At 55.7% G+C, this 11,944-nt stretch overlaps 1 protein-coding gene across 1 annotated transcript; it reads left to right on the forward strand.

The window, feature by feature from the left end:
- Nucleotides 1-1,976: 1,976 nt before the first annotated feature.
- Nucleotides 1,977-5,651, forward strand: BARX1 (BARX homeobox 1). The gene is made up of 4 exons (XM_002193006.6): nucleotides 1,977-2,389; nucleotides 4,267-4,552; nucleotides 4,683-4,767; nucleotides 5,175-5,651. The coding sequence occupies exons 1-4, from the start codon at nucleotides 2,185-2,187 to the stop codon at nucleotides 5,337-5,339; spliced, it is 741 nt and encodes a 246-aa protein (XP_002193042.1). The 5' UTR covers nucleotides 1,977-2,184; the 3' UTR covers nucleotides 5,340-5,651.
- Nucleotides 5,652-11,944: the final 6,293 nt, after the last annotated feature.

Consider the following 11,944-nt stretch of genomic DNA (forward strand, 5'->3'; position numbering starts at 1 on the left):
GGGCTCCTGTCACCGCTGTCCCCCCGGAGGGCAGCGCCGGTCCCGGGCACAGCTCCGCTCTGCCGCGTGTCGCGAACCCGTTGGCGGTGCACACACCAAGATGATGTCTGAATAAATGACAACGCACTAACAGCAGAGAGCACCCGGGCAGCTAACGGGGGTTCAGCCCGTTAGTGTTTCACAGAGCGAGTGGCGGAACTTTAAATTGAAGAAACGTGGTGAAACCAGAACAAATCCGCGCGGAACTGCTCCGTACAAGTCTCAGTAACCATATGGAACAGGTTATGTGGGCAGGCAGTGAAGTACGGAGCATAAATTAATTCGTTGCTGTCGCATGCAGGGGTGAGTAGTACAGAGAAACGGCAGCAGGACTCAAATAGCGCTGACAGGAGCAGCAGGGCGGCCTCGTGTTCTCCACAGTCCCCTGAACGCCTCCGCCTTGCCCCTACCTCAATATTTAATTCAAGTTACGGGGCCAGGGGCCCTGCAGCGGCATCGGCCACCACATGAGGAGCCCCCAGGGCTGTTCGCTGGCTCTGTGGGGCCGTGGCTGCGCGCCGGACGGAGACCCACGCGTGGGGCGGGCCGGGGAGCCACGAGAAGCGCTGGATCCCGCATGGCTCGGGGGAGCCCGGGGCCGCGGGAAGGTGGTCTGACACTCGGGCCCCGACGGCAGCCGAGCGCTGGGACTCGTCCCCCGCGTGCTGCGCTCACGGACGGCACTCGCGGGTGACTCCCGTGGCCATCGCATCTTGCTTAGAGCTTCCGAAACGGAGCCGGGCGAGATCCCGCGGCTGCTCCGTTCTTCCCTGCGCATCCCCCGCAGCAGTCGGCAAAACGGGCAGAACCCTCTTTTTCTGGTCCAAAATCGTAAAAATGAGTCTGAGCTTCCCTCGGCGGAGGGATGAGCCCTGCTCCCGTCCTTCTGCGTGGGCCGGCCGGGCTGAGCCCGTGGGAGCCTCCTGCGAGCACTGCCCAGGCACGGTTACGCGTGGGCAGCTCGGCCGTGGGCAAAGGCCGAGCGCAGCCAAACCTGCCCCACGCCGAGGGACCCCGGGCCGGGCTGCTGGGACTTCGCCAAACGATCCCCCTGTAATCCATTAGCGCCGGCATTTTCGGGAAGGATTTGGGCATTCGGGCTCCCGCAGACGGATCTGTCTCGAAGCAAGTCAGTAACGAGCAGGGCCGGGTCGTGGGTCTCTGCTGTCGTGCGTGACACAACCTAAAGGGAATAGAATGGATCACGTTGTACCGAGCAAAATGTCCGAGTAAATGATCTAAAAGTCATGGGAAACGCTCCACTTCGTGCTGGGTTTTGTTCCCTGACCAGCTCCTTTTAGACGTTTACACCTCTTTGACCGAGAGCAGGAGTGAGCCTGGAGCTGAGGGCATCGGGCTGGGTCCCTCCAGGGGCAGCCCCGGCCGCCAGCGCGGCCCCTGCCTGTCCCCGGCTGCCGGGGCTCCGCCGGGCCGGGGCTGCCCGGAGGGCTCCGAGCCGCCCGTGTTGCGGGCAGGGACGTGCAGGCCCGGCCGAGGGGATGGGCCCCCCGAGGGTCCGTGCGGCTCCGTGGCTGCGGCCAGCAGCCCAGGCGGCCCAGACCCGCCGGGGGAAGGGGATGGGGACGAGAAAAGGACGGAAGATTGGTGTGGGGACGGGAACGGGGATGGCGATGGATATGGCGACGGGGACGGGGATGGGGCTGGAGCCGGGGACAGGGATGGTCAAAAGGATTAGAATGGGACCGGGACCAGGGCCGGGGCCGGGGCTTCGAAGGGGCCGGCGGTGTTTTGGGTGTCTGCTCTCCCGCAGCGAGCAGAACGGGTAATTTGCTTTATATGGCGGGGGATCAAATGCTGGGCTGTAACCCCGTGCAGGTACTCGCCCGCCCCGGCCCCTTCCTTCCTCCGCAGCCCCTCCCGCGCCCTCCCCCGCCGCGCTGACGGCCCCGCCGGGCCCGGCCGTATAATAGGCCGCCGCTGCGGCCCCGGGGCGGAGAGAGAAACGCTGCCCGGTGGCGCGCCCCGTGTGCAGGCGGCGGGGACGGCTCCGGGCCGCCGCGCAGGGCCAGGGGAGGGGGCGGCGGGGCGATGGGCAGAGCCCCCGCTGCCCGGCTGCCGGCCGGGGGGCTGCGCTAGGGCGGCCCCGGCGGCCGGGGGTCCCCCCGCGCCCCGGGGGCGGCGAGGATGCAGCACCCGCTGGAATTGGGCGCCGCGCGCTACTTCCCGGCCGAAGCCTTCCCCGACCACCGCTCCCACCGCTACCGCAGCTTCATGATCGAGGAGATCCTCACCGACCCCCCGGACGCCAAGGGGGCCGCGCCGGCCGGGGAGCTGCTCAAGTTCGGGGTGCAGGCGCTGCTCTCGGCCCGGCCCTACCACAACCACCTCGGTACGTCCCGGGGGGCTCCCCGCGGCTGGGGGGCGGCTGGGGGCGGCAGGCGGGAGGCATTGCCCGCCGATGGTCTCCAGCGCCTTTGGGAGCCGGGCTCCTTGGAGAAAAACTTAGGAATTGTGCCTACGAAAGTTGCTGCGGGGCTCTGCCGGCCGTGCGCATCCCCGCCGGCTCCCGCCGCGCCGCGGGCGCTCCAGCCGCGAGTTTGGGGCCTAAAACCGAAGAAAGCGGATTTGTGGCTCCAGCTGCCTCTGTACAGAATGGCGTTTGGATTTCAGGGAAGAAGGTTATTGTCGATAGTTTTGGTTTTGGGTTTTCCCCCGTGTTTTTGGATGAGGAGAGAACCGCTGGAGCCAAGCAGCGGGGTCTGTGCGTGCCGGCGAGGAGCGGCCAGAGGCCCTGCGGTCTGAGCTGTTTTAGCTGGAAACCCGACTTAGGTGTAAACATAAAAATATATAATATACAGAGATATTATATACAATATATACATATAGGCTATGTTTATATAATAATAATATAGAAGATGGAAGACATAGCATTATTGTCCATATTATAATACATGCTTGGGTTTTTCTATTAAAACGGGTGCCAGCATTCTCTGTCCAGTCGAATATAGCATCTAGGACAAATGCAGTTTATTAACGTATTGAAATAGGTTTGGGTTTTTTAAAATTGTTATTTTTTTATTGTTATTGTTTAGGGAAGTTTTTTTCAGGTTTTTTCTTTTTTGTGTTTTGGGTTTTTCGTTTGTTTGTTTGTTTGTTTGTTTTTGAACGGTAATGTTTAATGCATTTTGAAGGCCATTACTTAATATATTTTAAAGGCCAATATTTAAATGGGTGATGGCGAAAGATTTTATTCCCAAGCCGTCTTCAACTGCGGAGCCGTAGCCCTTTATCCATTGACCTGAACAGAAAAGGAGTATCCCAGTTTCATTTTCTGCACTTAAGAGAAAAAGAAGAAAGCGTCAAGCCCCTGAGCAAGGGAGCAATATGCGTTAGAATATCTAGAAACTAGTATTATTTTCAAGATGAACTATTCAGAACTGTTCGGAATAACGGATCAGATAAAAGGCTCTTTACACCCCTCAGGCTCAGTTCCGCAGGGATAGGTGGGAGCGGGATCGGGCCGTGTAGGAAGGGAGGCGATTTCAGACAGGCAGAGGAGAAAACCGCGCAGAGACTCCCCTAAAGTCCTTCCCCCGCCGCGAGGTCTCTCGTGTGTGGCTGGCGGGGAGGCTGGGCTGAGCAGAACCGCAGCCCCAGCTCACCCGCAGGCCGGGGAGAGGAGCGGGGGCGCCGGGAGGGACCCAGCTGGGCCGGGCCGAGCCAGGCCAGGGATTCGAGCCGAGCAGCGCCGGGCCGGATCGGGGAGAAGCGAATCGAGCCGGCCCAGCGGCAGCCCCAGCCCGCTAAAACAGCATTCTCGGGGATGGCTCGCTGTCCTCTGCCCGGGCACCCCTTCATAGGCTGCTCTTCACGGAGTGGGATAGAAATTATCATCGGGTCGTAAATATCTTGAAAACTCCTAGGAGGGGAATCCTGGGACCGTGCCCTCCCTCGCTGGTCGCCGAGTTTAGTCGGGTCCGGCAGCTGTTGGATGACACCAGGGGAACGCTTTTGGGTTGGTTTGAATAATTTTCACTTGCAACCCCCAAGTAACTCCGTGATTAGCATGTGCTGATTGAAGGGCAAAACGTGTCCCTGCACCGCGGAGGTGGCGGAACCGGGGGGCTCAGGACCCGCAGTGGTGCCGAGAACGGAGGAGAAGGGGCCCGGGTTCCCTGCAGGGGCTGCTGCCCGGGAAGCCGCGGCACCCTGCAGCCCCGGGGGTCCCTGGTGCTGCCCGCCGCTGACCGCCGCTCTCTCCCGCAGCGGTGCTGAAGGCGGAGCCGGCCGCCGTGTTTAAGTTCCCGCTGGCTCCCCTGGGCTGCTCGGGGCTGGGCTCGGCGCTGCTGGCCGCCGGCTCGGGGCTGCAGGGCGGCTCCGCCTCGCCGCATCTGCCGCTGGAGCTGCACCTCCGCGGGAAGCTGGAGCCGGGCCCCCCGGAGCCGGGCAAGGCCAAGAAGGGCCGCCGCAGCCGCACCGTCTTCACCGAGCTGCAGCTCATGGGGCTGGAGAAGCGCTTCGAGAAGCAGAAATACCTCTCCACGCCCGACAGGTAGGCGACGGCCGACCTCGGACCCGGGGCGCGACGCCACGGGACGGGGCTCATTTTGCTTGAAAAAGTCGGGAAGCTGCCATCCGAGACGAAAGCTGCCGGCCTGACCTCATCTCTCTCTCGCCCGCAGAATAGACCTGGCCGAATCGCTGGGGCTCAGCCAGCTCCAGGTGAAAACCTGGTACCAGAACAGGCGCATGAAATGGAAGAAAATAGTAAGTGCCCCTTATTAACAGTCCTCCCCCTGTGCGCGCCGTGCCTGCGTTCGAGTCCTGCCCTGCGGGCTTCGTCCTTCTGCATATCGGCCCGGGCATATTTAACGATAACGTTAAGGATAATAGTAATGATGACCATGACGGTAATAATCATATGCCCCTGGTCTTTAACACCGTGCCCCTGGTCCAGCATCTCCTGGGCCCCGGCCAGCCCTCCCTCCCGGTCCTCCGAGCCCTCCGTTGTAGCGCTCGGTACGCTGCCCCGGGCGGCGGACGCAGCTCGAGAGGACCCGCATCGGCAGCTTCGCTCCGGGGGACGGGGGAGAGAGGGGCTGCTGCGCCGCGGGCTGATGGCAGCTCGTTTTTGCCGGGGTGTCCCCTTCCTCCGCCCCCTCCTCGCCTCGCAGGTGTTGCAGGGGGGCGGTCTGGAGTCCCCCACCAAGCCCAAGGGTCGCCCGAAGAAGAACTCGATCCCCAGCAGCGAGCAGCTCTCGGAGCAGGAGCGCGCCCGGGACGCCGAGAAGCCGCCCGAGAGCGTGGGCTCGGCGGCCGAGGTCAGCCAGGAGGAGTGAGGGTGAGGGTGAGGGGGGCCCGCCCCGCCGGCCTGAGAGGATGGAGGGCGGCTCACACAGTGGCCTCGGCACGTCGGGACGCTTTGCCGCATCCCGGTCTCCCCCGCCCCGCCGCCCCTGTCCGCGCCGCAGAGCAATGCGCTGTGCTGTGCGGCGGCCCGAGGGGCCAGCAGGACACTGGAACCCACCAGCCACATCTGCTCGCTGTCTAAAACCCTGTGGTGCCCCTAGTTATTCGAAAACTGCATTTTATGATCAGTTTTATTAATGCGAAGATATTTACTTTATTTCAATAAAATATTTTATTATCTATTGCTCTGAGTATCGTAATGCTTTGGGGTTGATTTTTTTTTTTTTTTTAATTTGGGTTTGTTTTTTTTCCCCCCACGGGGGCAGGTTAGAGATTCAAAACCAAGTTCCAGGCAGGTCTACAGAGAAAGTGCAAAGCGCAGTGGTACCGAGAGGATTCTCCCATCGTTTTCCGCGACGGTTCGGCTGCCCGTGGCCGGGAGAGGCCAAGACCCTCGGTCTTTCCTTGATCAAAATCGGATGCTTTCGGATTTTAAAGATATGTTAGTTGGTGACAAAAGGCTAATTAAATTCTGCACTGTGCATCCTTAATGATACTATCTTAAAAACTCTTCGTGTGCTGCTGCGATGTAGCAGCAAAAATCCTAGTATGAAATCCTGGCACTTTGTTGTTCGGGTGGGGTTTTTTAAATTTTGTTTTATTTTTTTCGCTTATTTTCCCCGAGTCTCTTCTACGCGTTTTCCGTTGGGATGTTAAATTACAGAGCATCCACCGAGACATGCAATTACTGCTGTTCTGCTAAGAAAGAAAGAAAAAAGAAAAGAAAAGAAAAGAAAAAAGCAACAGCGCAGGGGAGAACGAGAGGTGGAGAGTGAGGGCCGGGGAACGGCGGGACAGCCCCGGGCTGAGCCGCTGCTGCGGGGCCGCCTCCCAATTAACGGTGGTAATTAGCACTCGCGGCTCGGGGCTCATCTGTGCCTCCCTGCCCCGGCGGGACCGCCTGTCCCGGGGGCTCCAGTGGGAGCGGAGCACAGAGCATCGCCGGGCTTTAACCCCAAACCGTTCGGAGCCCTCCAGGTGAATCGGCGCTGAACTCGTGCCGGTCGTTCCCGCTTTTCCTGTTTCTCTCTCCACGGCTCCGGCCTCGCTGCCTACCAGGGCCCGGCTCGGGAGGTGCCCCGGATCCATCCCGGGTTAAATCAGCCCCCGGGATGAGCGGTGGAGGACACGGCCAGTGCCGAATAAAAGGAAACAGACTCGTATTCTTTCACTGAAATGACTTAGATATTTAACCAAGCAATTGGCTGGAAATGTTTTTTTTAGCCTGGGCATGAAGATGGATGCTGGGAAGAGGGAAAGCGGCGGCGGGGCTGACAGAGCCGGGGTTTGCGGGACCCTTCGGCGGGGTCAGGACACGCTGGGCGTGTGGCTTCCTTGTCACCTCTGGCTGTTGTTTCTGGTGCTTTCATTGCGCCTGAGAACAGCACCCGGTTTTAATCAAAAGAGAGATTGGCCGGCATGTTAACCTAAATTAACAGGACGACAGGCTGTGTCCGTCACCGGTGTCACACACCGGGCTGGAATAGCGAGGTGCACTTGCGAGAGAATGTTAATATTTTCTTTTCACAGCTGAGCAAGTGACGGAGAAGCGATTCTATTTTCTCCGATAAATAGGTGATATTTATTTTTTTTTTTCCAGCACACGAAGCATTCAATAGAGTAAATTTTTTTGATTTGTGTTTTTCCCTCGTAGACAGCCGAGAGAGGGTTGGGAATGCTGTGGTGAAGCTGCGGTTCTGCCGAGCGGGGTCCGTGCTGCCGGGCGTGCCCGGGTGGCCGTGCCCGGGTGGCCGTGCCCGGGTGGCCGTGCCCGGGTGGCCGTGCCCGGGTGGCCGTGCCCGGGTGGCCGTGGTGGCCGCGCCCCTGTCCGCGCACGGGTCCCGCCGTGCCGGGGCAGCGCCGGCCGCGCACCCGCGATGGGACACAAAGGTAAACCTTTTTCTTGCTTCGCCGCGGCAGGAAAATCTCCCACGGGGCTCGGGCGAACCTTCTCTCGCCTTGGCAGATGCTCAAGAGCCCCGTAGCGCCTGGGGCTGAGCCCGTGCCGCCGCCTCCCCTCGGCAGGACGGAGCGGGGACAGCGAGGGCACGGAGCGGGGACAGCGAGGGGACGGAGCGGGGACAGCGAGGGGACGGATGGACCCGCGGCACCTCCGGCTCCCCGCCCAGCAGCGCTTTGCTCACCACTTTAATGACCAATTTCTGCTTCGGGAAGAGCCGGTTACAGCACCGAGACGGTGAGGAGCCCTCCCGCCTCCTCGGCGAAGCTAACGAAACCCAAGGTCCTCTCAGGCACGGAAGAAGCCTGTTAGAATTCTCGGACAACATACCTGACTAATGGGATTTCTTTATTGCTTGGTTTGCTTTGTGTTTTCTTGTGATATGTATATATACGTACACTCACACACGTATATTTCGATTATTTTAAACGATTTTATGTATTGCTTTCTGTCAAAATTTAATTTCCCACAGCTTCTTCAGGTCGGCTGCTTGCTGGGCTGGCTGGAGTGGCAGCAGAAGGGTCCCAGTGAGGTGAGCTCAAGGGGATGGTGGTCCCTGCCCACGGCAGGGGTGGAATGAGATGATCTCTAATGTCCCTTCCAGCCCAAACCATTCTGAGATTCTCTGATTCTGTTTGAAAAGCGAGGGTGAATGCCACCTTCCGTCAGTGGCAGCCCTTTCAAATGTGCTCGATAATATTCCAGTGCATTTGAAAGCCGAGCTGGGGCTCCTCTGGAGCAGCACCGATAAACCTTGCTGGCCCATGAGTGACCACAAGGAAATCACAGCCGGCCTCACCTGCACACAGGTTTTGTGCTGATGGATGATTTTGGACAGTGGTACCGGGAGGATTCTCCCGTTGTTTTCTTTGCGGATCCTGCAGAGGAAGAGCCCACGTTGTACATAATTGTTGCACTATGACACAAAATAACTCACGCGCTCACACTAAGATTAAAAGAGTAAAAGGAAGTAACTTTTATTTCTGACTTTGCAATTCCAAAAGTGACAGTGGATTGGAGGAGGAAACTACTACTCCTCTAACCACACTGGTTAAACTAACTATCTATTGATTTTTTTCTTCTTACAAAGAATGTAAAATAATCATTATTTACATGAACAGTGCATGAGAACTCCAGTAGAAATATGTAAATATTAGAATGCATAGAAAACTTCTAAAAGAACTTTAAAAATTTTAAAAGAACAGGGCAACACATAACCATGTTTTAATAGACTCTGTTTGTAAGCGGATGAGTCCATATACTCATTTCACTTTCCAATTACCTTTCACAGCTGTGAGGAGCCCGTGTGGTGCTGCTGGGCTGCGATGGGCAATCCCTGCACCCACCACGCCTCAGCAGCAGAGCTGGGTCAGCCCAGACCCTCCGAGATGCCCAGCAGGAGCCCTGGGGAAGATCTGGATGACTTCATTTCATTCAGGGCTGCAGCCTCTCCTCAGAGCCGTGTTTTGCCTGTGGGAATGATCTCGCTCGGCGCACCCCAAAGTGGCTGGAAAAGCTGCGAGGGTGATTTGCCAGTGTTGTGTAATACGGGGCCAGTAAATGATATTTGTAGCTCATACACCTGATGGTTATTCTCTGTCTGTGTAAATAAGCTGTATTACTATACACATTCATTCTGGCAGAAATGCATCCACACTGGGAAACTCCACACTTTAATTACACCTGTATAGGTAGAACAGCATGTGTTTTCTCTCAAACAAAGTAGAAGGGTGTAGATTGAAGGCTGGAAAAGTGGGTCCTTCCATGTTTGACTGCTACTCGGGTCACAGGTAATCAGCAAACATTTTGATGGTTTTCTTAATAAAAATCCATTTAAGGTGAGTTTCCAATTCAAACAGCCTAAATTCCCTTTTTATGAAGCATCTCAAAGAGACCTGAGAAAAGTTCTGCTTTTTCATCAATGTCAATTTAAGTATAGCTCCACGGAGCAAGGGGGTTTGAAGATGGATGCCATGGGTGTTTATTCAGAGGCAGTTCTTGCTCTGCCAGGAGCAGACCAGACCCCAGGATGGGGCTGTGAGGGGCTGCAGGGGCTGTCCCACCCTGGGGGGCGGTGGCCTTGCCCTGACTCCCTGCTTCACACCTGCAGGCAAGGGGAAGTCTGCTCTGCCCTTCTGGAAGAAAAATCTCATCCTAGAGCAATTTTTGTGAGCACTTCTCACAAAAAGAAAAACCCTAAAGCACAGACTTGATGCTGCCTTTTCCTGTCCAGAGGGTGGGAAGTGCAGAGGGGGTGGAGCGGGGACGGGGATGGGAGAGTTCAGTGGGATGGTGAGAGTTTGATGGGAACGGAGGGGGATGTGGGAGAGTTCAAGAGGAAATATGGGGGCTGTGAGTTGTGGGGGGGATGTGGGATGATGGGGGAGTAGGGATGCAGAGGGCTGTGGGACAATGCAGGGGTATGTGGAGGGGGTGGTACTGAGGGATGTGGAGGGGATGCAGGATGCAGGGGTGGGAGGGGATGCGTGGCCAGGGGATGAGGAGGCTGGAGGGGGATGCAGGGAGGATGGAAGGATGGGAAGGGAGATATGAGGGTTGGAGGGGTTGTAGGGAACATGAAGCAGGATGTGGGAGGATGCAAGAACACGTGTGTGAGACTGTGGGTTGGGTGGGGAATATTAAGGGATATTGTGGGGTTATAAGGGAGAGGGTGCAGAGGGATTTTGTGGGGCATGGAGAGGGGGGGGGGGGAATGCTGGAGCCTGCACCCCCATGTACTGATAAAAGACATCACTCAACACCATGTGCGAGTGCTGAACCGAGGCTGGGGTGGGTCAGACCTTCTTGGCTTTGGGGTGAAAAAGTTAACATCTATCTGGGACTTTTCCTCACCATTTTGGCCCAAAAGGAACAGAATGCAGGGGTTGAGATGACCTACTGAGTTCAGTCAAATTCTCTAAAGTTCATTAACTAGCATGTGATGTCCTGTTATTACATGTTTGTCTTAAGCTTAATGTTGGGTTGAGGTCATTGCACACAGATTAGATTTGGTTGTTTCAGCTGAGTTGTAGAGGAGATAAAATCTAAATGCTAAACTCCCAATTCCCTGAAATTTGGCCCAGCACTGTGTAAATAAAGCTCAGGGCAAGTTTGCATTATCCATGCTAACACAGCTCTCCATGCTGTTATGTCTGCTTGGCTGAGCTTTGCCATGAAATCTGTAGGAAAAGCCAGAAGGAAAGCTTGAGGAAAGGGATGGTTACCTTTAATGAGGCTGGTGGTGACCACTGGGTCAGCAGGCAGCAGTTTTCATGGCAGACTTTAAAATTCCATCCCTTACCCACACAGCTCTACGTGGATGGAAAAGTCCCGATCCTGTATGGACTCATCCATTTACAAACAGAGTGTATTAAAACATGATTATATACAACATGGGCTCTTCCTCTGCAGGATCCCCAAATCCATTGTTTATACTGCACCTATATTAACAAACCACAAAATGAGCTTGTGGTGTTTTCAGAACGTCTTTCTTTTTAGGATGGGAACGTGGGAACTTTCTGAAGTTGAAATAGTACATAAAGCAAATAAGTAAGGGACAGATTTGTGCCTGAAGTTTGAGTATTAGTGGAATGAGAAGATTCCATTGTCTTGAAATGGTTTTTCCCTCAGAGGTGCAGTTCAGAGAGCGCTGGGCAGGGCACACTCGCTCTCTGACAAGACTCTGAAGTCAGTGGGCTTTTTTTAAAGGAAGAACACCACTGGAGGAGGAACCCCTCGGGTTATGTTGAAGAGATCACTGGCAGAGCTCAAGATCAGAAGTGCTTGCAGCACCATGGCCCTGCTCTTTCCCACTCCACAGCTCCTCAGGTGTGAGCTGCAGTGAAAATGACACAAACCCCATGCATTTATGGCAATGGTTCCTGGGCTGATGTCCCATGAGTGCCTGGCTGGGGGCTGCCTGCAGCTTCCCCAGCCTCAGCACATCCTGCCAGGAGACAACAAACAAAGGGTAAACAGAGCCCAGGGCAGCACAGGCAGATGTGCAGGAGAAAACTGCATGTCCTGGGAGCTCTGACGCCTGTCTGGAGACACAGGACTGAAGTAACTGGGAGAGGAGATCCTCAAAAATTACACTGGGCCATTTTACATAAATTACAGCATTTTTACATGGATTAGGTTAATTTATTATGAACTATCTTCTCCAGCCCTGAAGCTTCTACTTTGTGAAGAACAGCTATTTTTTGTCAGAGAAGAGTCCTGGGTAAAAATTTACATATGGCAGGAGATGTCAGCAAAGTACAAGTCTGACTTTGGCTGGCAAAGAAGGTGCTCCCAAAATGCACCTTTTTCACCACAGTGAGCTCTCCGAGGGAGAAGCTGGCTGTTCATTTTGAGCCAACAGGCTTTATCATTCTCTGCCACTTGACAAGGTCTTAGAGAGATCCCACACTGTTGTTGCTGCTAGAAACACTTTCTAATGTATTTAGTAAAGATTAAACACAAGGAATATAAATCCCAAATATTTTCAAATTATATTATCTCTTAATCGTATAA

Source organism: Taeniopygia guttata, chromosome 12 (genome assembly GCF_048771995.1).
Source record: "Taeniopygia guttata chromosome 12, bTaeGut7.mat, whole genome shotgun sequence".
Taxonomy (NCBI): domain Eukaryota; kingdom Metazoa; phylum Chordata; class Aves; order Passeriformes; family Estrildidae; genus Taeniopygia; species Taeniopygia guttata.